General features: G+C 44.6%; 2 protein-coding genes across 3 annotated transcripts in view; one reads left to right on the forward strand and one right to left on the reverse strand.

Moving 5' to 3' along the window:
* Positions 1-14,687, reverse strand: part of FTO (FTO alpha-ketoglutarate dependent dioxygenase) — a 381,816-nt gene extending 367,129 nt beyond the window's left edge. The window contains exon 1 of the mRNA XM_012926690.2: positions 14,511-14,687. Coding sequence (XP_012782144.2) covers positions 14,511-14,555 — 45 coding nt within the window. The 5' untranslated portion in view covers positions 14,556-14,687. The remainder of the gene's footprint in view (positions 1-14,510) is intronic.
* A 78-nt stretch (positions 14,688-14,765) lies between these two features.
* The window catches only part of RPGRIP1L (RPGRIP1 like), a 98,967-nt gene continuing 86,108 nt past the window's right edge, over positions 14,766-27,624 (forward strand). Inside the window, exons 1-4 of one of the 2 annotated variants that reach the window (XM_004584117.4) lie at positions 14,766-14,923; positions 17,797-17,888; positions 20,617-20,761; positions 24,365-24,663. In XM_004584117.4, the coding sequence (XP_004584174.3) occupies positions 17,804-17,888; positions 20,617-20,761; positions 24,365-24,663 (529 nt within the window). In that variant the 5' untranslated portion in view covers positions 14,766-14,923; positions 17,797-17,803. Of the gene's footprint in view, positions 14,924-15,040; positions 15,190-17,796; positions 17,889-20,616; positions 20,762-24,364; positions 24,664-27,624 lie in introns of those variants that run through there. The other variant, XM_058674537.1, reaches the window with a different exon arrangement.

The following is a 27,624-nucleotide window of genomic DNA, read 5'->3' on the forward strand; positions in this document are numbered from 1 at the left end:
TTCTTCTGTATTGCTGTTACACTAAAAACTGGTATCATCTCTCTGGGTGGCAATTTGAAGATGAAAACCAAATATCTTTATAAGCCTTAGCTCATAAAGTTGGCTTTCTACTCATCTCTGAAAACCGCAGAGATTTTCTGATACTTTCGTGCAAGAATGCTTACTATAAAACAAAAAACCCATACAATGAAATGCTATACAGTTTTAATGATCTGAAAAAATATTCAGGAGCACACAATTAGCTTAACGTTTAAGACACCTGTGTCCCATATCCCCCCAGTCAGAGCCACTTGGTTCAATTTCCAGTTCTGGAAGGCAGTGGGGAGACTTGAGTGACTGGATGCCTGCCAAGCATGGCAGTCCTAGATTCTTTTTCCAGCTCACAGGTTTGGCCCCACTAGGGCCTTTGCAGGCATTTGGGGAGAGAACCAGCAGACAGATGGGAGTTTCTCTCTCTCTCTCTCTCTCTCTGTCTCTCTCTGTCTCTCTTTCCTTCACAAATTTTTCTTTCTAAAGTTCAGGGGCTGCTGTTATGGTACAACAGGCTGAGCTGCTGCCTTCAATGCTGGCATCCCATGTGACACTGATCCGCGGTCCTGCGGCTCCACTTCAGCACAGCTCCCTGCAAATGTCCCAGCAAAGCAGCAGAGGATGCTTCAGGCGCCTGGGCCCCTGCCCCCGTGTGGGACAGACCCAGAGGACTGTCCTGGTTTCCAGCTACAGACCAGCAGCTCCAGCCACTGTGGCCATTTGAAAGAATTACAGAGAGAGAAGGGAGAGGTAGACAGAAATATCTCTGATCTGCTATTTCATTCTTCAAGTGGCTTCAACAGCTAGAGCAGGGCCAGGCCGAAGCCAGGACCCTGGAGCTCCATCTGGATGTCCCCCGTGTGTCACCACCCAGACAACAACACTAGCTGACATTTACTTATAGTACTCATATAAACTCATCATCACTTTAGATGCTTTATCTATTAAATCCTTGCATTTTCACAGCTATTATCATCCCATTTTACAGATGAAGACAGAGGCTCAAGGAGATCAGGCGACTTGGCCAAGATCACTTAAAACTGGAATGCAGCATTTCTGGGGCACAGGTGAGGCACACTGGTTCCAAAATCCACGCTGCTGATCACCAGGTGACTGTCCCTCCTGCAAAACTACCCTGTGGAGCAGTAAGACCAATCTGTCAAATGGATTTCAGAACATAAACAATAAGACAAGCACTACCCCCTTGAAGGCAGTCTCCTTGGGGAGCTCTGTATATCCAGACATGAAGTCACTGACGAAAAGGTTTTTGGAAACCCTTGCTTTGCCTCTTCCCAGGGAGTTACTAAACCTGTAAGAGGTTTCTTTCCAACAGCCAGGAGACACTCAGATGCAAGAGTTTAACAGGTGGGATTAAATGACAGATGTCGGTTTTTGGTAACATAGCAGCAGGAAACACTGATGCAGCTGATTCTGGCATCGTGTCCATCATGGCGTCCACCCCCAGGAACTCCATTCACAGTGGACTCGAGCAGCTCCTGCACCGCACTGTGGTCATGACCAGCTTGTGTGTCTGTCCTCCGCCTGCGCTGCAATCCTGGCTACACCGTATTCATCCTGGAAACGCCAGCCCCTAACACAAGACCTATCACCTGCCAAGCAGTAGGTCAGTCTTTTGGGATGAACTCCACAGAGAATGCCATGACAATGTTTTGATCCATGACAATATATTAGAATAAATAAAAATATTGCCAAGGGAACACCTTGCTGTATATACAAATAAACAAACAAGATAAGGCTAAAGGGAGTACAATGCAAAAAAAAAAAAAAAAAAAAAACCTACAATTCTAAATTTTAAGGAAGACAGACATGAAGTTTTCTTAAAAAAAAAAAAAAAAAAAAACGGTTTTCTTATAAAAATGTCTACCTGTAGTCATTACTCACAAAACACACGGGAGGAATGGACATGCCTCATTGTCTAAAAAGCAATCTGCTAAACCAAGGATGCAGAAATAACCATAAACTTTGTCAGACAAAGATGCAAAAATACATCTGCTACACACAGGGGGCGACTGGCTGCATCCCGCCTATGGGTCCAATCGACAAAGCGCAACCTGGAGTCTGAGATATAAATCAAAGACTCGCACATCTCTGGTACTTATTGACATTTGCTACCTGCAAATTTCTAATATGGGCAAGATGGGCCTACTTTTATTTACAGCACAAACCACAGACTGAATGTAAAACAAGATGCTTAATAAATCCAGAGGAACATAAAACATCGGCATAACTCAAGACAGCAAGACAGACACTCACTCCTTAATTAAGTGGGTGATGTTCTGTTTAAAACAAAAAGACAACCCTGGGCTATAACCTAAGATTAAGCGCTCGGTGTTGCGAGGGAAATGCCAACCATTTTCGGGGCAAGGGCTTTAAATCATGAAAAATAAACCATCTAATAGCCCGTATTCAATAGTAAGTAGACAGTCAGGACACAGACGGATCTGGATTAACACATTTTCAGTTATAACAAGTAATTTTACAGAGGATTAGTATCTTGATGGTCTGATCAATATGAGGCACCGGCGCTATTACAGATGAAGAGAAAATTGCCCCTCTGGTAATAAAGTGTGCGTGTCTTCGTTCTCCTTCATTTGCTGAGTCCATTACTGTAATGGTTCCAGCATTAACAGCTGGGACAATTTCAGCAGCAGGGGTCTGCTGAATTTAAAAGCTGGCAACACTAGCTGCTCATCCTTCCAAGCTCTCAGCCGGTCTAGGCTGCTCCTCGGCCTGGCTGGGCGTCCAATACAAGGATCGTGTTTTATGAGAACAATGACTACTATTTCCCAATTATTCTCTCATTAATACTGTCGCCAGCCAATACTGTGACTACAACAAAAATTGCTTGCAGCACACTGGATGCTGATGTGGCGAAAACACTGCACACTATTTACCTAAATAACAAGATTGACATGACAACAGGCCAGAGTCCACACAAACTGTAATGTCTGCATTCGTCTGGCCCGTGCTGTTCTCAAATTCATAAGCAAAAAGAGCAGAACGCCTGTGCGACAGGAGAAAGAAATTCATCAGCAGAATGTTCCAGCTCTGTTTAAAAAAAAGAAAAGAAAAAAATGGCAAACTGGAAAACAGTGAGATAATGGAGTGCTGTACACAGAAACAGAAAATCCATATTAATGCAGCCTTGAGACTTTAATCATGTCCAATTCAGCAGAGTGAGTTAAGGTTGCAACATCAGCCCATTTTATATTATTATTGGAGAAATGCCGGCCCTTGAGGCTCAGCCTTGAATGATCCAGGCACTAAATGAAGGTGCCAAAGGGCAGACTTAGGGCTAATGCAGAAATCAGAGCTCTGAATTTTCTGATCACAAACAGTTATGAAAACAGTCATGTCCTGGCAACGGACCTGCTCTCCAAACCAGATGCAACATGATGCGGTCCTTCAAACCGAGTTTTTCTGCTTGGTTTAGACCCGTTGTAAAAGTCTCAACAGCTCCTCAGCTCTTGTGGCAGTTCTTTAACAAAAGAAAAGACCTAGTCTCTGGCAAGCAGTCATTCTAACTACAGCAAAGCAACAGGACGCACGTTTGCATTGTGAAGAGAAATACAAGCCTAATGGTTAAACTCAGAGAACCAGGCAGAAGAATGGAGACTCAGTGGGAAGAGGGTGACAGGAAAACGCTCATCAAAGGGCAAAAAAACAAACAAACAAAAAAAATGTGATCATGCAAGATGAGTAAGTGCTAGAGATGTACTGAACAACACGGTGTCTACAGTGAACGAAGCTGTCAGGAGGGCAGATCTCAGGGTAAGTGCTCTTACCACAAAACAATTTTAAAAACTGCAAGCCAACAGCACCTCAAGGTTTGGCTTTGAAACGCATGCCGGCTTTGCAAATACTGTGCCAAGGACAAATGCTTGGAATCAAGTCCTGCTAACGCAAGTCTTAGCCTCCTGAACACGTCCTGACACAACCCAGTACCCCCTCACATTTCCCCCAGCTTTCACTGCAGACTCAGCCAATGAGACAATTTTGTCAAATGATACAAAATCAGTTCATCACAGGGGATTCAATGAAAAAGCTTAGCAAACTCTACATTCACCTCCTCTGTGCAGTGTCTAGAGGGTTTCAAAAGTGCCATCTTAAACTTTCGGGTTCTTTTCTTCTAAAAGGCCAAAGATCACACGCTAAATATGAATCTGTCAACAAAATACACTAAGCCTGCAGTCTCGCAGCATCTTAAACTTGAAAGCAAATAACTGTAGACAGTCGCTCTAGCATGTGTTGAAGGGTCTTGTTCTTCAAAATTAATGGCTGCACCTATTGTATATTTCACAATTTGAAATCCATGAAATCCATAACTGTTTCCCACTATTTCTTCCGGGTTTCAGTTCCATTTCTCATTATTAGGGAAGCTAATGACCAATAACCTGTGATGCTATTGGAAATTCATTCACTCATTTGATACCTATGCTTGGAAGACCCACTGCATATGCTAAGTTACTAGGCATACAGTGACAAACGGCAGAACAAAACAAAATGTCCCCTACTCCTTGGGGACATGCCATTTAAATGCCAAGACATGTATTGCCAAACTCAGCCACCATAACGCTCATCCGCATCTTGGGAGCAGATATCATCATGATAGTCACGTGTATCAGTCATCAGATGCTGGAGACGCTCGATCACTCAGTCCTTCTTCAACAGATACTCACGCGTCCCCCGTGGAGGACACTCTGCCCGGTACCTCACAGAGATGCAAGGATGAAGGAGACGCCAGTGCTCTCTCCAAGCAAGAAAAGACCATTCCGATTTGTGCAACAGCAAATTGAGTTTTCAAAGCCAGCCTTAGGATGGTGGGGAAACAGACTGGGAAGATAACAGAAAGCAGTAACAACGCACAGCTGGTAAACTTTTAAGGAAGGGATTTAAAGCTGCTTGGAAGCTATGATCAAATGGTACAGCCATTTATAGCCAGCAATAAAATTTACTCAATGGGATGAAAGGCTGACCCACACACACCGATTAAGCTGAAGATAAGAGCATAGAGGGGCAGAGGGAGTTTACAGAATGGATCTGCTCTGAGATGAGGTTTTAATGTTTCAAGTTCTGTGGTCATGGACAGTTGCTATTGTGAAATATACACTTGGTTCTTCTTCCTCACTTCCTATACAGCTCCTAATCACCTTGGAAGTTCTGCAGGGGTCAAAAGGACTTGTCTGTGCTACTGAAATGACTGGTGGCCAGCAGCCCCTAGTTAGTGTTAAGGCACAGAAATTGATACCCTCAAAGTATGGCAAATTTTTAAAGATTTATCTTTATTGCAAAGTCAGATATAGAGAGAGGAAGGGGATCAAGAGAAATATGTTCCATCTGATGATTCACTTCCCAAGTGACCAAAACGGCCAGTACTGTGCTGATCCGAAGCCAGGAGTCAGGAGCTCTTCCAGGTCTCCCACACGCGGGTGCAGGGTCCCAAGCTTTGGGCCGTCCTCAGCTGCTTTCCCAGGCCACAAGCAAGGAGCTGGATGGGAAGCAGGGCTGCTGGGATTAGAACCGGCACCCATATGGGATCCCAGTGTGTTTAAGGAGAGGACTTTAACTGCTAAGCCATGGTGCCGGGCCCAAACGTGTGGCAATTTGTTGTGCTCAGAATTCCTAACTGATACTGCAAGGCCTCAGAAGCAGCCTCAGAATCATGCTCTCTTTGAACACCTTTTACCTTCCTTTTTTCACCTGTCATTACTGCTTGCTTAAAGCCATAGAAACCAGAATCCCGCTTCCACAGGCAGGTCAAAGAAAACTAGAATCCCCTTTCCCAAAGCAAGCTCCTAAGGTCTCAATAGATTACTCTAAACCTACTTTGCCTCTCACTTCTTAAAAAAGCTTAACTTATTTATTTGGAAGCCAGAGTTAAAGACACAGAGAGGTCGTCCCTTCACAGGTTCACTCCCCAGATGGCTTCAAGAGCTACAGCTGCATTAGGCTGACACCAGGAGCCAGGAGCCGCTCTCAGGTCTCCATATAGGTAGCAGGGGCCCAAACATTCAAGCCAGGGAGCTGGAGTCAGGAGACAAGGCCAGTCAGCAAACATAGCACTGTAATATGAGACACCCTCATCTTAAATGGCATCTGAACCACTTGGCCAAAGGCCTTCCTGCCCCACTGGTCGGTATAACATCTGGCCATAAAGTAACTCTCTGACCTTGCTTATTTGATAACAGATCGAAAGGCCCTCATTCCAGAAAGCATTCTGTCCCACACGCAGGAGGAAGGAATGTTTCACACACAGGCCAACACTAATTTGGAAGGCCAGCACTATGGCATAGTAGACTAAGCTACTGTCTCCTGTACCAGCGTCCTACATGGTCATGGGTTCGGATCCCAGCTGCTTCACTTCCAACCCAACTCCCTGCTAAATGGTGCAGCAATTCTAAAAGCAATAGAAGACAGTTTGGGCCCCTGCCAACCACATGTGCCACCCAGATGAAGCTCTTGGCTCCAAGTTTCAAGTCTGACCTAACCCTAGCTGTTGCAGCCATCTAGGGATTGAACCAGTAAATCACAGATCTCTTTCACTCTTCTTCTCTCTACCTTTGACTTCAAAATAAATAAATCTTTAAAATATGAATACTTCTAAAAATTTAAATACACATTACTTATACTAAATCATTAAATGTTCTTATTAAGTGAATAACCACTTCAATTGGCCATTTCTATTTTCAGTATTTTAAAAGGTTTTGATCTCACCTGAGCCAATATAAGAATCTTTGAAGAAAATGTTTTTCCCTTGAATGACTGAGAGGCAGAGGGATTTCTATCAGATTACTCGCCAAAAACAGTGGCCTGGGTAAGGATGAAGCCAGGAACTAGGAACTGAATCAAGACACCCCACTAACTGACCCATCACCAGCTGCCTCCCAAGATCTGCATCAGCAAGAAGCCAGGAGAGGCAGCAGAGCCAAGATTCACCCCCAGCTACTCCAATATGGGAATGTGGGTGTCTCAAACTGCATCCCAACTGCCACTGCAAAGTCCCCAGCCTGGGCGCTCACCTGGAGTTCAACACCCACATCCACATCTTCATATTGTATTTGAGAGGATTATGTGGGCTTCGCAAAACAATATACCCTTCAAAACCTGATTTGAAAAGCTCAGAGAGATCTCCCACCAATGCCTCACTCCCCATATGCCTCCAACAACAGGGGCTGGCCAGGCTGAGACCTGCAGCCTGGAACTCAATCCATGTCTCCCAAGTGGAGTGGTAGTGATCCAACTACCAAAGCCATCCCACCTTAGCTGCCCAGAGCGCACGCTAGCACAAGGCTGCAGCCAGGAGGATTGGCAGGCAAACCAAGCACCCCAACACAGTATATTGGATCACAAGATGCAAATGCCACCCTGAGGACACACCTCTAAGTATCTTCCTGGACCCAGTGCAATAGCTCAATGGCTAAATCCTTGCCTTGCAAGTGCTGGGATCCCATATTGACACTTGTTCATATCCCAGCTGCTCCACTTCCCATCCAGTTCTCTGCCTGTGGCCTGGGAAAGCAATGGTCCAAAGCCTTGGAGCCCCTCCTACATGGGAGACCCAGAAGAAGCTCCTGGTTCCTGGCTTCGGATCAGTTCTGCTCCAGCTGTTGCAGCCCCTTAGGGAGTGAACCAGTGGATGCAAAATCTTTTTCTATGTATCTTCTCCTCTTGGTAAATCTGCCTTTCAAGAAAAATAAATAAATCTTTAAAATAAATGAATACACATCTTCCGGAGGCCGGAACTCCCTAACTTCCAAAACAGGTTTCATGACTTCTAGACCCTATTAGGTGCTCCTTGCTATCACATACTGCTCCCACAACTCTACTGCTGGTGTCTGCTTGATTATCTACTTCCTGTGGGCAGCCAGCAGTTCCAAGGGACCCTGTCTCCCACCTTTAACCCACACATCCCCAATGCCCAGTACAGTACTACTCAGCATTTACCAGGTTCCTCAACTGAACCCACAGAATACAGAAAATGGTTTGAGCAACGATTTCCTTAACTTTCCAAATGGTGAGACAAAACCAGTACCACTTGGGATACACAGAAGAGAAGCTAACTGGAACCCAGTTGAGGCAAGTCTGCCTCTGTAGACATTCAACACAGGTTCAGAGAATTAACATCTTGAATAGAAGCTAAGTATCAACTGAGGTCAGACAGTTGGGGATGGTGATGATAGTATAATTATTGTACTGTATGCAAGCTATGTTCTGGCTGCTTTATTATCCCACATAATCCCCACCATAACTATGAATGTCACTGCAATGTTATAGATGAGAAACTGGGCATCACAGAATGAAAGTGACTCATAATGGAGCTAAATTAAGTGATGGAGCAGAATGAAATTCCAGTAGTCTGCTCTAAAGACCTTCATGCTAAATCACTATGTTTTATCCACAGAAGATGCATTTCAAGACCTACACTGGATGCTCAAAATCTCACACATACCAATTTTCCCCAGATACATATACTATGGCAAAGCTAAACTCAGGAATTAGGCACAGTAAGAAATGAAAACCAATAACAAGACAGGATAAACCTGACAATTCAGTGCAATCAAGTCAAGGTGGATGTGGGCTCTCTCCCTCTTGAAAGAGTCAAGACAAACATGAATGTTCTCACGCCATGACTGATGGCAGGTAACTGAAACCCTGCAAGAGGAGACCAGGAGTAAGTGTGACTGAAGGGGAAAGACTAGCCTGTGGCAACATTAAAAGTGCATTTCCCATCACAAAGAGCAGGTGCTAGTATTTATCTAAGAAATGGAGAGCTCCCATCCACTGACTCCCCAAATGAGGTGGGGCTAAAGCCACAAACCAGGAGTTCAACCCAGGTCTCCCCCTCCCCGCCCAGGATGGCAGGAATCCCATCACTGAAGCCATCTCCACCACCTCCCAGGGTCTGCAGTGGCAGCAAGCTGGAGTCAGGCGCAGGCACTCTGCTGTGGGATGCAGGGATCTTAACCATTGGGCTAATGGTCCACTCTCTCATTCAATTCTAGCAAGGAAACGCATGTCAGTTTTACCAGATACTCTTATAGTTTTTTTCCAAGAGAAATAGACAATCAGATTTTTATGTGAAATCTCTCCACTTTTTACATACTAGAAAAGAATTCTCAACTTTCAGATATAATTCTTTGGGCCAAATAACACATTTTTACAGCCAGGCCAAATATGTGATTTCTAAATATGTCATCTCTGCTGCTCCAACATGCCTTCAAAATTATACATGTCAAAAATGCATGATCATAAGGAGGCTTCAGACAGATAAGACAGGGTCATTTTAGAAAACCAATAACCTGCACCCACCACAAATGCCAATGTCCTGAGAGGTAAAGAAAGGAGGAGGAACCAATTTAAAGGACAGTAGATTAAAGGAGAAGAGCTACAATGACTAAAGGTTATTTACAACCCCAGTTTGGTACCCAGAGCAGAAAAAAAAAGGCTATCCAAGGACAGAAGGCGGCACAATTGCTGAGCCAGTTAAGCCTCCACCTGCAAGTACCAGCATCCATGTGCGCCTTTTTATGTCCCAGCTGCTCTATTTCCAGCCCTGCTCGTGGCCTCTGAAAGCAGGAGAAGATGGCCCAGGTCGTTGGGACTCTGCACCTGCAAAGGAGACCCAAAGGAAGCTTCTGGCTCCTGGCTTCAGATCATATGGACTTTGTACTCAATGAATGTCAATGTTATCTTTTCTAATGTTGACAGTTGACTGTGTTTTATATGGAAGAGAATGTCCTTACTCTTAGGAAATACACATGGAACTATTTGGAAATAGAGACTAGTGCCTCCAACTTACTCTGTAATGATGCTTTGAAAATGCATGAATATCATGTTTACTCTCTTACGCTTTAAGAAATATTAAGTGTATGTTACCACAGAAGGAAATATATTTACTCCAATCTTATCCTCCAGATTTGGAAATTACATAGATGTCTATAGCATAAGGTGTAAGCAAATACAAGGAAGAGAACATAATCTAAGTGACTTCAAAGAAAACAAAAATTATCCATTATGTAGATGGCAAAATTTAATCTATGAAGCAAACAAGGAATCTTTGTGACTTCGGGATAAACGTCTCATAGATACGACATAAGAAGCATGAATCATAAAAAGAAATAAAATGAAGATATAAAAATTGCAAACTAAAGAATAGTAGAGGCTTGCAGTATAGACAGCTGCCAAAGGACACATATCTAGCAAATACAAAAAGCAGAAAACTAAGTAAGAACACAGAAAAACTCAACAGGCAAGTTTCTGAATAAATAGTTCACAAAAGATACACATGTGTGTGATGAGCACTTGGGAAGATACCAAACATCACCTGGCTTTCAGCAACGTAAAATTCAACACCACAGGAAGCCCCTGCTCACACCCACTCCAAAGGCGACCACCAAGAAGACAGACAATGACAAGTGGTGACGAACTGTGCACAAACTGTGCCTCTCAATCTGCTGTTCAAAATGTAATACACACTGGAAAACGACTTGACAGTTTCTTAAAAATGTTCAACCGGGGCAGGCCTTTGGCCTGGCAGCTAAGATGTGAGGACCTGGGTTCGATTCCTAGCCGTGTTTCTCCTAGTGCAGATCCTGGAAGGCAACAAAGCCGGGTCTCTGACTCCCGCATGGCCAACCCAGACCGCATTCCTGGCTTCAGGCACACCAGTCCCACAGGTTTGGAGGCATTTCAACAATGAACAAGCAGATGGGATCTACCTCTCTGTGCTCATCCCCCAAACAAACTATGTAAAATGTTAAACCCAGCTCTAACTTACGACCAGCATCCCTCCTAAAGGAATAAGAAACACCCATACAAAAAGTAGGATGCAACCATTCGTAGCATTCTTCATAACAGACAAAGAGTAGACCTGACTCAAACATCTAGCAACTGGAGAATTAGATAACCAAAACATGTCCTGACACTGCAATACTATCCAATGGGTGAAAAGGAAAAAAGTACTGATAAATGTCTCAGCATGGATGAACCTTAAAAACATTATACCGGGTGAAAGAAGCCAAACACGAAAACCCACATATTTCATTGTGTCCTGAGCCCTTCCGTGGATGCCCAACCAGACAGGACCCAGCTCTAAAACACACTACACTTTCTTCTTATACTGATACACCTGCAAAAAAAAAAAAAATGTACAGACTGGACAAAGCAAAAAATTAACCACAATAACGACTAGTAACAACATGAACAATAGAACAAGGGCCCGGTGCCGAGACCTAGTGGCTAAGGTCCTCGCCTTGAACACACCAGGATCCCATACGAGCACCGGTTCTAATTCCAGGAGCTCCACTTTCCATCCAGCTCCCTGCTTGTGGCCTGGGAGAGCAGTCAAGGACGGCCCAAAGCCTTGGGACCCTGAACCCACACTTCTGGGAGACCCAGAAGAAGCTCCTGTCCCCTGTCTTCAGATCAACTCAGCACTGGCCGTTGTGGTCACTCGGGGAGTGAATCAATGAGCAGAAGATCTTCCTCTCTGTCTCTCCTCCTCTATGTATATCTGACTTTGCAATAAAAATATATCTTAAAAAAAAAAACCAATAGAACAAAAACAATATGTTGTAGTAAAAGTTACTTACAATTTATGAATTACTAATTCCTAGAATTCTCCATGTTTTCAAATGACAATTAACAAAACCCATGAATAAGGCGGTACTACTACTGTGTATTAGAGTCCAAAAAAAGGCAAATGTAGCAAATGAAAGGTAAATGAGTGGTTACCTAAGAATGAGGGGGAAATGGAAAACAGTTGCAAATGAACAAAAGGATTATTTCAGGCAAGATGGAAATGTTCCAAAGTAAGACTGTGATGGCTACAAAACTCTACATACATTACTACCACTAAATTATACACAGTGATGGTTCAATAAAGCTGTTTTTTTTAAAAAAGAAAGGAAGGGGACAGGCAATGGAAGATGACCCAAGTGCTTGGGCCCCTGGCACCCATGTCAGAGACAAGGATAAAGCTTCAGCCAGACCCATCCCTGGTTATCATGGGGGCTTGCAACTGTGTGTGGGTGTGTGTGTGTGGGTGTGTCCTCTCTCTGTAACTCTGCCTTTCAAATAAATCAATAAATCCTTGAAAAATAAAATAGGGGCACGGGGCAATAGCCTACTGGCTAAATTTTTGCATTGCATCCACTGGGATCCCATATGGGTACCAGTTCCTTCCCTGGCTGTTCCACTTCCCATCCAGCTCCCTGTCTGTGGCCCAGGAGAGCAGTCGAGGGTAGCCCAAAGCCTGGGGACTCTGCAACCATGTGGGAGACCCTGAAGAGGCTCCTGGCTTCATATAAGCTCAGCTCTGGCCATGGCAGCCACTTGGGGAGTAAACCAGCTGTCGGAAGATCTTTCTGTCTTTCCTTCTCTCTATAAATCTGCCTTTCCAATAAAGACAAATCTTTAAAAAAAAAAAAAATCACACACACACAAAAAAACCTTTTAAGCCAACAGGAAGACAAACTACAATTCAACATGTTACAGAAGCAGAAAATGGGGGGAGCTCCTTTGCAGTAGAAATGCTAAAAATAATTTTTAAAAAAATTACAATCTCAGGGTCAGACAAATAACAGATGCTTCATTAATTTTTACAGAGTACATGAAGTTGCACTTTAAATCCACCTGAAAGATGACAAAGGCATCACGATATGGCAGTGCCGGACACTGAACTGTTTCTTTGTACTGGGTAGCCTGAACGTAAGGGCCTCCTCAGTGCATGTCCAGCCACAGCTTGTAACCATTTGTAGCCATCTGCCCAGCTTATGCGCAGACTCACCAGGCAAGCTTCAGGTCCTGAAGCTGCCACAACCCTACCACATTACAGACAAGGTCTGTTGAAAATCCCTAGGTGGGTTGCCCTAAAACAGACTCACCTGCAAGCCTCCGGTCTGTAAGTGCAAGAACCGTCTCCTTTACTCACCACTGATCCTTACTGCCAACGTTGGCCTGCATAACCCATGCCAAGGCCCTGGGACCAATGCAAATACAAGAAAAGCCTCCTAAATAGGCCAGAGTAAGAGAAGGCAGAGAAGGCAGTGTTAGACGCACGCAGGTTGTGGAAGTGCTTGGGGTCCAGCTCATGCAGGGGCCTGGAGGCCAGGTGAAGTTCATCTTTACCCTAAGAGCACCTGAAGGCCAGGGAAGACTGAAACAGGTGGCTGCCAGAGCAGGAAGGGAGGCCAAGAACACAGCCAGACTTGAATTCTGAAAACACCACATCCCACAGCACAGGAGGCTGGTCGTGCGGTTACAGGCAGAAAAGGAACCCAGGAGTCAAGTTTGATCATTAAGTGAGTGCAGTCTGGGGGCTGGGTTGTGGTGCAAGGGGGCTACTCCTCCACTTACAACAGTAACAGCCCAGAGGACCATGGGAGGTCTTGATGCTCCACTTTCAATTCAGTTCCCTGCTCATGGCCCTGAAAAAGCAGCTCAGGGCTCTGCCATCACCTGGGACCTGGATGGAGTTCCAGGCTCCCACTCTGGCCTGGCCCAGCCTCGGCCATGGCCATCTTCTGTAAAGTGAACCACTGGATGCAAAAGTTCTCTCCCGCTTCCTCCTCCCTCCCTCCCTCCCTCTCTCTCTCTCTCCTTTGTCTTTCAAATAAATACATAAATCTTAATAAAAATAAAGTGCAGTCCGTTAAGAAGGTTATTCCAACAGCCCGTTAGGGAGAGAAAGGCAGCCTGGCCCAACACAGCGGAGATGAAAAGCAAAGGCAAGGACTTCCACATATAACAAGACAAATCAACAAGATCTGATTTTGAGAGGGAAGGAAAAAAGAAACTCTTCGACTCCTTTGCAAAATACAACAACGGGATACAACAACAACCATGTTGCAATCATCAGCTGTGACCATACTAAATGACACAAAGATGCACCTAACACAGCCCCTGACACACAACCAATGCTTTTAGCACATGGCTATGGCCAGGATCCCAGGAAGCGCTCTCTGGACAGTTTGGTACTGCATCTGTCCTCCCACGGAACGGCTGGAGAAGAAAAAGGCACCTTACACCCCCAGAGCTCCAGCTGGCCACTCAGACAACTGTTCCAAATCCACACACCTGACCGCACAGATCTCAGCCCCGCACACCAGGAGGCAATGAAAGGCCCAGCTGCTTCCAGTCACCAGCCATTGGAGCATCCGGTCAACTGAGGCACCACGGTGGCTACACATTGAACCAAGCAGTGGGTGCAGAAGCAGCAACAGGACACAGGTGTCTCGCGTTTCGTTTTTTCACCGCCCCTGCTGGACTCGGCCTGCGGCCCAGGCTTGGCGAGTTTATAACTGCCCCCTCCCATGCCTTCCAGGTCCCCTGCATACAAGGCCCTGTCACCCCCTGGCTTCACATCGTGCATCCTGTCGCCATCTAACCAACGTCTTTCGCTTCCCTGGCTCTAGTTTCCAGCGCACCAAGAACCACAGGCTGTAGGGCGGCCGAAATACCTTAGCTTCGCGCTCGCTTTCCTCCGCGGTCGGAGTGCGCTTCATGCTGCCACCAAAGCCGCCTTCGCCACCGCGAGCCGCGCAGCCCTCTCGTTCCGGACCCCGCCTCCTGCTTGTAGTTCTCCCACAATCCTGCTCCCGCCCGCCGCCGTGCGTCCTTGGAGCCCAGAGAACTACCTCTTCCAGGATGCACCGCGGAGACGCTCAAGAGCACCTCGAGGCTTAAAGCAGGAGCATTTCCCAGGTCCCAGCGTAGTCCGCGGCGCAGTAAGCAGAAGGCCTGGAGCGCAAGAAGAACTACACTTCCCAGGAGGCAAAAGAGCCGGCCATGTTTTTCCCGTGCTCCTCTCGGCCGGGCGCTGGACACGCCGTGGGCGCTATAGCAACGGTAGCTAGCGGCGGGGCGAGCGGCGGTGAGTACCCCGGGAGAGGACTGGGGTGGCCGGCGGTTCGCGGGCCCTCAGCTGCGGCACGGGTCGCAGTTCCGAGGCCCGACTGTGCGGCCTGCGGAAACCCCTGGACTGGCGGTCTCATGGAAAGCACCGCCACATCCGAGGGCCTGCATCACAGCCCGCCGGTTTACCTCACGCCCAGGAGCGATTTGAAATTTTATATCCCAACCCGCCTGAGCGGATGGAACCCGAGCCCGAGAATCGCTGTCCCTGTCCACTTCCTTCAGGTGTTTGTCCTGACTGACCGAACCTTTGTGGGCCTCGTGAATTAGTATTGTGTATCCTCCCCTCCCCCAAGCTGTTCCTTTTCTAAAGGGCTGGAGCCAGGCCAGGTTGACCATTCTAGTCTCAGAGCCTGGAACTCACTTCATCACTCAGTGAACATTAGCTTCATTGCCCACCGTGAACCCGGCCGTGTTACCCCCTCCAGCCTCCTTAGTGGAGACGGGGAAGTAGTAAGCCCGTAACGTGATTTCCGAGAGAGGCGAAGACTGGGAAAGGAATACGCATGAAGAATGGCCGAGAGCTGCATAGCATGGCCAGGGAAAGCCTTTCTGGAAAAATTAACATTTGAGAATGTTAGAGTCCGGGCTAAAGCCCCTGGACGTCAGGGTGCGAGCTAGCCAACCCCCAGAGAACGACAAAGAATCTCGCTGGCAATGCAAACAGCAAACAGAGTTTATTGTGCCAGCATGCTGGGGCCAGACCACACTTGGGGCACGCAGACCAGCCAAGCGGCGGACGGACCCTGAACTAGCCCAAGACAGAAGATTATATAGGCCCTTTTGGTGGGAAATACGTCAAAAGTAACAATCTTAGACATGTTAATTTTTATGGCCTTCATGTGCAGGCAGTCTGTTCGGTTCCCATACCCATTATCTGTATGGCTCATCCCATTCTCACACCCTTATCTTCCTCCTGTTCCTGGGACCAGAGGAGAGTTGTGCCCTTGACTTCCTGCACCTGGGTTAGTCACAAGGTTGCAGGGCAGCAAAGAATAGATGTATCACTAAAGCGGAATCCTCCCAAAGTCCAGCACCTCCTGACCCAGCAAAGAAGCAGTAATCTCAGCACAAAGGAATGTCACACTGCCCCAAAAAACATTCCATTCTAGCATTCTAATATACTATCATCCTAACATAGCATTTTATTATTCTAACATTTACCTACGCTTTAACAAGCTAAGAGGCCAGCTAACCAAGGGGCAGCACGAGGGTGAGGGGCAGGTTGGAGGGAAAGCCATAAGCACGAAGTGAGGAGGGACGGCGTGGGATGGTGACAGAGAGGCACTGCTCCCTGTCCCCGGCCACTTACTGTCCATCCTGGTGACAGCTGGGGCCAGATGCCTCGCTGTTGTGGGTCCTGGAAGCCGTAGCTGGTTTAGCCCAGTAGGAGCCAGTGACACCTCCTCTTGCCCAGTTGGAACAGACAACCCTTAGCTGGGTGTGTGGCCTCAGACAACAGCTAATCTGTTGCTGAACTTTCTCCTTGGCCAAGTAGCTATCACAAGAATGTGGTCAAATGTTTCTTTCATATTCACATGGAGCAACATGGCTAGCTCATAGTAAAGCAGCCATTCAGTATTAGCACCATTATCACCACTGCTGTTACCCTGATGCGCAAAAGGAATCCTGCTCACAGGTGGACAGGGTCAAAACTTCTTAACGACTTGCAACCTCCAATGGACCTTTCCTGCAACCAAGAGTCTCCAAGGTTGTTAGCAGTTTTCAACACGGGAAAATAGAGTGGTTGTCGATCTTCTGAGAGTCACAGTAAAAGTTCGGGCCCCCCTCTCTACCTCGCAGTGCATATCCACAGATGCACACCAAATTTTGGAAGCCACAGGCAAGCCCAGTGGTACAAGGGCACTCACTGGCTCATTCAGCAGCTGGCTGGCTGACTCAGTCATGCTTGCTCTGTGCCAGGCACAAGGATTATCAAGGCAAAACAGGCTTACTCCCCTCCTTGTCGTCCACATTCTAGAACTAACATTCTAGAGCTTGAGACCCTTGGCTTAGGGTATTTGCTTGTGTCTTTCTAGGAAGATCAAAATCCTGGGGATTGATTTGATGTGGTTATACACTTGACTTTGACCCAGTCACATCCCCATACAGAATAAAATTGCTATAGTGTAACTATCTAACAAACAGAAACTAACTGTGCCACCATGAAGTGCATAGCCTGCGTGTTAAGGTAGTTCAACCCAGGGGCCTTGCTGAGGCCTCAGTGGCAGCAAAGGCCATTCACAACAGCCCCCACCCAGTTGGCATATCTGTGAAAGCTCTTCCATAAAGCAGAAAAGCAGTATTTGGGTAACATTGACCTCTCGGGCACATATGCTAAAAAGTTGGGAGCGACCGCCTCACCTTCAGAGTACCTGTCATATTCCTCCCATTCGCACTTGGTGAGCTGAAACCCACCAGGGATGAGTGTCTTGACCCACTTGGAAGGGGTGGGACAAGCATTTGAATGAATCAAAGTTGCTGGCCTGAGTGTTTTCTGGAGAGGGGATATTTCTTAACTTTGAGGTACATCACTGGTGTTTGTCACGCCGCTCCCCCCAGATAGAAGAGTAAGAAGATAGAAGGCAAAATTATAATCTTACCTCATTTCCTAAGCAACCTGCGGGAAATAAACTGTTGAAAGGAGGACAGTCTCCATGATTGAGTGTAGTATAACTTTAGAATGGAAGCTTTCATCTTCTTCAGCCAGCCACATGTGGGCAATAAGATGTCCATTAAAGTTCTAGTCCCTTATTGGTTTTATATGGTACATTCCAGGGCATAGTTAATGGAATAACTTGGAGTTTATTTGAATTTCTTTTCTCTCCACAGATCGACCATGTCTGGTCCCACTGATGAGACCGCTGGAGATCTGCCCGTGAAAGACACGGGCCTAGGCCTTCTCAGGGTGGAGGGCTTCCAGGGTAAGGCCAGCTGTTCTGCATTACACTTAGGCGCTCGCATCAGTAGTTTCTGTACTTTTAATTTTTAAATATTTCTGATATTCATAGAAACCGAACCTTTTCGGTAACTATGTAGCTCTCCGATTGGACTAAACAAGATGGAGACTGCAGAACATATGTGGCGTTTTACTGCAGTGCGTCACTTCTCAACAGCTCGTAGCCAATGTAAAACCCCCCTCTGTCGTGATCCAGAATTGTTCCACATCATCTTTTGAAAATTCCACATGTCCATAGAAACTACAAGAGTTTCAAGCCGCTTCCAGACAAAAAAAATGCTGATTTAAGTCACGTTCCCCGTGAAAACATTTCTCTAGATTGAAACTCATTATACACTTCATTATTAAGAAAGCATTACTTGAAGAAACAGTTTAGAATGCAGAGCTGTGCTTGTGTTTCTGTATGTGCGGGTGTCAGCCGTGCTGTCCGGCCACTGCATCTGCTAGTGAGGTTTGTTCACTAAGAAGGCTTGCTTTGCCTTCTAGTCAGTACCGTATCATGAGCCGCCTTTATCTCACAGAAATGGCCAGTGAATGTACCCCTCATTGGAAGGAGGTAAATTTGACTACACACACTTTATTGGTAAAAGTGAAAAGCACACATGAGCTTTGCTTTTAATCTTGGAGGTTTTGGTCTAACTTCCATTACTGTTCTCACTAACCCCCAAGAAGAGGTTAATCTCTGTCACTTTGTTCTCTTTCTATTGGAGGATTAGTGAAAATGAAATTATCTTCCGTTGACAGGCACAGTACCAAGTCTAAGATACCTGACGTTCATTCTAAATCCTGTAAAAGCTCTTTAAAAAAATATGTGATATTGAGCCCGGCGGCATGGCCTAGCGGCTAAAGTCCTCGCCTTGAACACCCCGGGATCCCATATGGGCACCGGTTCTAATCCCAGCAGCTCCACTTCCCATCCAGCTCCCTGCTTGTGGCCTGGGAAAGCAGTGGAGGACGGCCCAATGCATTGGGACCCTGCACCCGCGTGGGAGACCCGGAAGAGGTTCCAGGTTCCCGGCTTCGGATCAGCACAGCACCGGCCTGTTGCGGCTCACTTGGGGAGTGAATTATCGGACGGAAGGTCTTCCTCTCTGTCTCTCCTCCTCTGTGTATATCTGACTGTAATAAAATGAATAAATCTTTAAAAATATATATATATATGTGATAGGGCCCAGCACAGTATCCTAGTGGCTAAAGTTCTTGTTTTGAGTGCACCAGGATCCCATATGGGTGCTGGTTCTAATCCTGGAGGCCCCACTTCCCATCCAGCTCCTTGCTTATGGTTTGAGAAAGCAGTCAAGGACGGCCCAAAGCCTTGGGACCCTACACCCACACAGGAGACCCAGAAGAGGCTCCTGGCTCCTGTCTTCAGATTGACTCAGCTCCAGCCATTGCAGCCTCTTGGGAAGCAAATCAACAGGTGGAAGATCTTCCTCTCTGTCTCTCTTTCTCTCGGTATATCTCACTTTCCAAAAAAAATAAGTCGTTTAAATATATGTGTGTGTGTATGTATGTGATATCTTATAGAGAAATGATGCTTCAGCTTTTAATGGCTATGAAAATTTTGAGAACCATTTTCTTGTAGATGTTGTAGGGTTTTTTTACTGTATTACTTTTTTTTTTTTTCTTTTAGTGAAAAGGCAGATATACAGAGAGGAGATAAGGAGAGATCTTCCGTCTGCAGTTTCCCTCCCCAAGTGGCCAGTGGCCAGAACTAGGGTGATCGGAACGCAGGAATTTCTTCAAGGTCTCCCACGTGGGTACAGGGTCTCAAGGCTTTGCACCACGCTCTACTTTTTTCCAGGGCCACAGACAGGGAGCTGCAAGGGAAGTGGAGCAACCGGGATATGAATTGGCACCTATATGGAATGCTGGTGTATCCAAGGCGAGTATTTAACCATTAGGCTATTGCACCAGATCGCTTAGTCATATTGTTTTAGGTTTTTTTTTTTCTTTTTAAAAGAAGAACTGTTGCCTTTGTTTAAAACAAGATACTCTGATTTGTAATTTAGTTTTCACAATATCTATCGTAAAAATTAAAGTCTTGGGCTCTACAGCGTGGTCTAGTGGCTAAAGTCCTCATCTTGCACGTGCCAGGATCCCATATGGACACCGGTTCTAATCCCGGCAGCCCTGCTTCCCTCTAGCTCCCTGCTTGTGGCCTGGGAAAGCAATTGAGGATGGCCCAAAGCCTTGGGACCCTCCACCTGCATGGGAGACCCGGAGGAAGCTCCTGGTTCCTGGCTTCAGATCGGTGTAGCTCCAGCCATTGCAGTCACTTGGGCAGTGAATCATCAGATGGAAGATCTTCCTCTCTGTCTCCCCTCCTCTCTGAATATCTGACTTTCCAACGGAAATAAAATCAAAAGCTAAAAAAAAAAAAAAGATGCAAGCAAGACCAGCTTACTCAAAAAAATTAAAGGCTTCACAGAATCAGTGTAACTGAATACTATTTTAGTGAATGGTTGTTCGTATGCCTGGTGTTGTATCAGTATTAATAGCAGAGTATATGAAGCACAAACAGGAAGGAGTTTTTTTCACGGACGCCCTGACAGTTTCTAAAGCAGCCTTAGTTGTGTCACAGAGCAGGGCAGGCGGAAGGACTGCTTCAGAAATGATATTGCTTATCATCCTCCATTATTTTTAAGGCTATTTTAATTAATCCCATTCTAATCACCTTAACGTTTTTTCAGAAACTTCCACAACACGAACGATGAGATCTCGGCAGGCAGTGGCCCGGGTCAGTCGGGAGGAGCTGGAAGACAGATTCTTGCGTCTGCGCGATGAGAACATTTTGCTTAAACAGCATGCCCGCAAGCAAGAGGATAAAATCAAAAGGTTATGATAAAAAGCTTTTTGCTTTTTTTTTTTTTTTACTTGACTCTGCAAAGTTTGATGAATATGTTTTGGTTTTTTTCTTGATAAGCCTAACTGAGAACCCCACCTAGAATCTTTTTGGAACAAGTCAAATTGAAAATAAACAGTTTTTAAAAATGGAAAATCTTGCAAATGAGAATAATAAACAAAAAATAATGAATGTTTATCGTGTCTGAAGTAACTTTTGGAAAGAAAAGAGATATCAAAAAAGAGTGCCATGAGTGTATCAATGCTATAAATAACTTTTGGCATGCAATAGTTATGGTTTAACGAAAATAGCCAACACTTTTTCAAGTGTTTTGGTTTGCAGTGAAATATTTTTAAAGTCGTTAACTGTTCTGATTCGTTAGACTGCATGTTCCCTAAGATTTGGGGTTTATGAATTACAATATCAGTCACTGGAACTTACCTGACTTTGCTCTGGTTAGCCTAGATTCTATATTTCAAAGACTCTGCTGTTTTGAAGAAACATATTGTTGCTTTGGATTTATATTTAAAACCTTTGTGCAAGAATGATTTCTTGGGAGTACATAGTCTTCTCTTGTATGTCTGTCTAGTTTTTTGTTTTTTTTGTTTTGTTTTGTTTGACAGATTTAGTTGAAAGGCAGAGCTACAGAGAGAGAGATGGGGAGAGATCTTCCATGCACTGGTTCACTCACCCAAGACTATGCCAGGCCAAAGCCAGGACCCCAGAGCTTCTGGCTTTCCCAAATGAGACCAGGGCCCAAGGGGCTGGGCCATCATCTGCTGCTTTCCCAGGCACATTGGCAGGAAGCTGACTGAGAAGTGGAGCAGCTGGGACTCAAACCAGTGCCGAAATGGAATGCCAGCAGCTGCTTTACCTTCTGTGCCACAGCACTAACTCCTGTGCCTATCATTTGGATGGATGTTATTAAAAACAAATAAGTACAGTCACATTTGTTGTATGAACATGTGAAGAATATTCATACTCTTGGCTTCAGAAAAGGTGAGACAGGCATTGAAGAAAGAAGATAAGCTTTGTTCCATGTTAAAATTTGTCCTAGGTCCCAGCGCAGTAGCCTGGCAGCTGCAGTACTCACCTTGGACGAGCCAGGATCCCATATGGGCACCGAATCTAGTCTTGGCGGCCCTGCTTCCCACCTAACTCCCTGCCTGTGGCCTGGGAAAGCAGTCGAGGGTGGCCCAAAGCCTTGGGACCCTGCACCTGCGTGGGAGACCCAGAAAAGGCGCTGGGCTCCTGGCTTTGAATCGGCTCAGCTCCAGCCATTGGGGCCACTTGGGGAGTGATTCATCTGACGAAAGTTCTTTCTGTCTCTCCTCCTGTCTGTATATCTGACTTTCCAATAAAAATAAAATCTTTTAAAAAAATTTATCCAAAAGAAGTGATTCAGGCAGTTACTATTGTGTGAATTTTGTTGAAACAGTCCCTCATTAGTAGTAGTGTTCCAGCCAGAAAACTAAAACAACTTGGTGATGAACCATATAGTGGGGAAAGTAGTGGGCAAGCAATCAAGTTGTATGTGTGTGTCCTATTATCCATTATACCAGTAGACTGTGGTCTGTTTAAACCATTTAACACCCTGGGATTTTATTTTACTCAACTGTATGAGTAGTCATCAAATGAGTGTTATGAACCAAATCCCTAAATTCCTTCTGAGTCTCACGCTTGAAGGGCGACATAGTCCAGCTTCTCTTTAAATTCATGCTTAAGATATAATCGGTGTCACATCTTTTAGTGTAAATGTAGATTGTTTTATAAAACACATTTCAAAACTTTAGGAGATCAAACTTAGGAAAGCACTGAACGATTCGTTAGTATCACAAAATGGATCGAAAATTTTTATTTTTACTGGACAGGTACAAACATGGCGTTTCTTGATGAAGTTTGCTTGAATATTATTTTACGTAGTCCGAAGAGTATAAATGTGCTTTGTTTTCCTTAAGCTTTAGGCTCGTTTGTTTTTCTTAGATGATGACTGCTTTTCGTATGAAATCTATCTTGTGATTGTAATCTGTATTTCTATGTGTAAGTCTCTCTGTAGCAGAACATTGATGGACTGAGGTTAACGATTGGAAACTCATCTAGATGACTCTTACATTTGTGTATGAACCCTTATTTCGGGCCCAGGACCCTGCACTTGGTCAAGGCTGAGGCAGAGTCTGTGGCTCGCCTAGAGTAGAATACCTGGTGAAGTCCCGCCGCCCCCGCACCCCCCCCCCCCCACCGTGATGTATCATTCTCTGGATTAGGTGGAAAAGGAACTAATCCATTGATTATTTTACTAGGATGTTTGTGGTACTGTTGGATTGTGGTTTTTATTATCCTATATCCCTTATAAAGCATGCTTAATGGATATGCCTCAAGGGAAAGAGAAAACAATCTTAGCTGATTATGTTATGCATAGCTCTCCCCGATGCCACATGCTCTAGGCTAGGTAGCCGGAAGACTAGATAGACATGTGTTAACTACCGCTTTTACAGAGGACTCTGCTGAATCCAGGGGGAAAAAAAAATAGAAAGAAAAACGTTGTTCTGTGACATCCCAAAGCTATTAAGGATTTTTTTATTTCACTTTTGTTCTCTTAAGTAAAAGCTTCTGTCCATAACCATACTAAAATAAAGCAAACCCCATGTAAAGAAAAATGAAGTGTGTTTTTATTTTCAGTCTCCTGTCTGGGTCTTTATAAAAATAGATTCACTATAAACTAGAATCAGCTATTGAAGATGTGCGACCAATTTTGTAAAGTCTTGAACTTGTGTCTCTCATCAAAGCCACCTTTTCTTTCTTGTCCTGCCAAGATTTTTCCATTCACTGTCAGGCATGTTTTCCGTGCGTGTATATTACATCACCCCCATGTGCCCTTTCTGTCTTTTGTTCTGTCTAACTAGTTTTTATCAAAACTTAAAAGAATCAAAGGTAGAGGTATAAACACCTAAGATGTCAGATGCACAATTTATGTGTAAATTTCAAAGTAGCATTAAAATGATACATTTTGCATCTGGTTATTTTCTGTCATTAAACTGAATGGTTCTTGAGCCCCAAGCAACAGGCAAAGGTGTATTTTGATTCCTTTTGAATTTCTCACTTTGCTTTCTCCGTATGTATTTTAACATTTTTAAATTTACATTTCTGAGTGCTAAAGAAACTACAAATATATTACTTAAGCGCTGCCAGTCTTAACAGACTTTTTAAAAAGTTTTAGCTTACTGTGGACCCCAGATAGAACCCACGACATCCACACGCTGTAATGGCGTTTAAGTGCATACAGCATTCCTATATAAGGTCATGCGTTAAAAATTGCATTTCAGGAACATATGGAGTAAATATGTGTCCTCTCTTTACTAACCTTAAATGATAAGCCTTAGGAAACTGTTATTTGTCAGTGCTATAAAGCAGATTGTTGCCCAGTGGTTTCAATTATCATCAAAGGATTCTTCACAGGCAGTAATAGTTACATCCAAACCTGAAATTTATTATTCAGGTTCTGCACTGAAGTCTTCACAGTGATTATGTTCCTTTCAACAGAATGCATTTTATGCTGACTTCTCACATTCCTTTTCATCTTTTTATTATTTTCCTAGAATGGCCACCAAGTTAATACGACTAGTTAATGACAAGAAACGATACGAACGGGTTGGTGGCGGCCCCAAGCGGCTGGGACGTGATGTAGAAATGGAAGAAATGATTGAGCGTCTGCAAGAGAAAGTTCATGAGCTTGAAAGACAAAATGAAGTCCTCAAAAACAGACTCATTTCAGCCAAACAGCAACTGCAAATCCAGAGTTCCAGACAAACTCCATACAGCTATATACAATCTCGTATTAACACCGGGCGTAGAAAAACAAATGAAAGTGCAGGTTTGCCAGAAAGCCCCAGGAAAGGTAAAACAACCCCTAACCTTAAATCCTAAGTTGGAGTTTTGTATTGTTGCATTCACAGAGTTTTAGTTCTGCGTTACCACTTTTTATTATTGTCAGAAGGAAAAAGAAAAATAGCTTCTTGACTTGCTTTTTCCTTTCCTTTCTTTTTTTATTAGTATTATATTCATTTGAAAGACAGAACTGCAGAGAGATACAGAGAAACAGATCTTCTGTGTACTGATTCATTCCCCACATGGTCAGAATGGCCACAACTGGGCAAAAGCCAGAAGCGGGAACCGGGGCTTTCCTCTGGGTCTCCTGTATAGGTCAGAGAGCCAAGCTCCTGGGCTGTATTCCACTGCTTTTCCCAAGCATATTTACAGGGAGCTGGCTCAGAAGCAGAGCAGCTTTCATAAGGGGTATTGGCATCCCAGGCAGTGACCAGTGACTTAACTTCGATGCCACAACACTGGCCCAACTTGCTTTTTCTTAGAATCGTAATATTGTCATGAGATCATTTTACTGAAGAATCACCTGATCACTAGCGCTTATTTTAGCAAACCATTCATCCTGACGTAAGAGACATGTAAAAGGAAGTAAAATGTGTTACGTTTGACTTTTTTTTTTTAAGATTCCAAATAGAAATCACATTGACTCAGGCAAGTTCAGAAATGAGCAAATTTTCTGATCACAGTATTTCAAGCATTCACTGGGAAATTCTTCGTTCAAAGATCTTCTATAAAGTTTGCAAAAATCTTTTACACTGTTTCAAGACAGTGGGATGTGCATATAACCAGGGATCTCAAAGGTTGAATTCTTGCTCCTCCACTTACTAACTGGTGTCCTTAGACAGATCTAATTCTGAGCTTCAGTTTTCTTTTCGCATAAAATAATAATATTAAAATAAATAACCCATAACGGTTCATCTCTAAAAATGGTCAAAGGTCAGGTAGCATAAAACATGTCCAGGTTACAAAGCAATTCAATTGCATAGACAACACTCAACGTAGAACCTAAATATTTCTAATAAAAATTCTCAGTTTACCCTACAGTCAGGCAAAATTAATTACAGCAGACCTAAAAGTAAAAATTTTAAGTAACATTGCTTAATTTCAGTTGCTAGGGAAGGTAGTAAAGTTGTGGCTCTAACTGATTTTTCTTTGGAATAAACTCACATAAAAGACCCAACATTTTTAGATGTATGAAAAAAAAAATCCCGGAAAACTTTACTTTTCATTCAGTGAAGAGGAAGAACAACACCACATGAACAGTAAGGGAGCAAAGTTTGCTTTCATTTTCCTCCAAAGCAAAATGTTCACACTGTCTCTTCCGTACTCGGAACTGCTTTGAAGTCACTAAGTACTTCAGAGACAGGAGGCAGCCGTAGGCTGACAGCCGTGGCTGCTCCTGCTAGCTGGGTGAGATTCCAGAAACTCTGACTATAACCAGAGAATGCATAACGAATAATAAATCAGGCAGTGCACCCTGCCACTAATAAGCTGTCTAACATAGAGAAGAGCACTTGACCTTGTTTTCCCCGTCTGTAAAATGGAGTGATAATAATGCCAGACCCAGTCAGAGGTGAGGAGCCAGTAGCTCTGCAGCAGTACGTTCTAACTGAAAAATCACTTATCCTCTCCTCACCTTAGCTTGGCTAGCTAGGATTGTAACTCAGCAAGAGTCTCTCGGATGTATGTGGTCTTTCTAGCTGCGTAAACATGATGCCCAAATTTTATATTAAGATAGCAAGCTAATGTACAGTTCCTTGCTGTTTGAATAGAAGAGACTGATGAAAGTTTCTCAGAATCTGTTAAACGTGGGGTTACATAGCTTCCAATTCCCATCATGTTTACACACTTTTGCCCTGTTTTGTATGGAGTCCAGGACACTGACGTTACACAAAACATTATCCAGTGATGTGGCCTACTGCCTTTCTTTTCTTACTTGTTTTTAATGTTGTAATTTTCCGTGAAACGGTTTTGTAGCTACAGGACTACTATCATTCTGAGTGCTCCTGAGCACAATTTATTTTTTATTGGAAAGTCAGATTTACAGAGAAAACGAGAGAAAGATCTTGCACCTGCTGGTTCACTCCCCAAGTGGTCTCAGTAGCCAGAGCTGAGCCAAACCAAAGCCAGGAGCCAGGAGCCAGGAGCTTCTTCTGGGTCTCCTGTGAAGGTGCAGGGTCCCAAGTATTTGGGCTCTGCTTGATTGCTTTCACAAGGCACAAACAGGAAGCTAGATGGGCAGTAGAGTAGTAGGGACATGAACCAGTGCCCATAGTGGATCCCAGTGCATGCAAGGTGAGGACCTTAACTACTAGGCTACCACGCTGGGCCCTGAAACTACATTTAAGGTGGACTTGGGCCAAACTTAATGAGCTCGGGAAAATCCCACTCTGCAAATGGAGACAATAGCCAGTAGTTGACCAGACTGAAGTCAGGAGTCAGGAAGTCACACAGGTAGCAGAGGTCCAAGCCCTGGACCGTCATGGCCACCTTCCGAAGCACAGGAACAGCAAGCTGGATCACAAACAGCATAGGCAGAACTCAGTCCACCATTCCGCTATTGGATGCCATCATCCCAAGTGGCACCTTCATTCACCGTGCCACTGCACCAACCCTGCCAAGGGACCATTCTCGTAAAACTGCATATAACTCTTTTTATAAAAATGATTGTGCATTTTAAAAGATATATTTATTTAGCTGAAGGAATTACAGAGAGGGAGAAAGATTTCCTCCTACTGCTTCACTGCCTAAGGGCTGCAACGGCCAGGGCTGAGGCCAGGAGCTGGCAGCTTTATCTGGGTCTCGCAAGTGGGTGATAGGGGCCCAAGTATTTGGGCCATCTCCCACTGTTTTTCACAGTCCATTAATGGGGATCTGATTGAAAGTAGAGCAATTGGGACAGAAACTGGCACCATATGGGATGCTGGCATCACATACTTTAGGTTAACCTACTACAATGCTAGCACCAAGAAAA

This window comes from Ochotona princeps, chromosome 16 (assembly GCF_030435755.1).
Source record: "Ochotona princeps isolate mOchPri1 chromosome 16, mOchPri1.hap1, whole genome shotgun sequence".
Taxonomy (NCBI): domain Eukaryota; kingdom Metazoa; phylum Chordata; class Mammalia; order Lagomorpha; family Ochotonidae; genus Ochotona; species Ochotona princeps.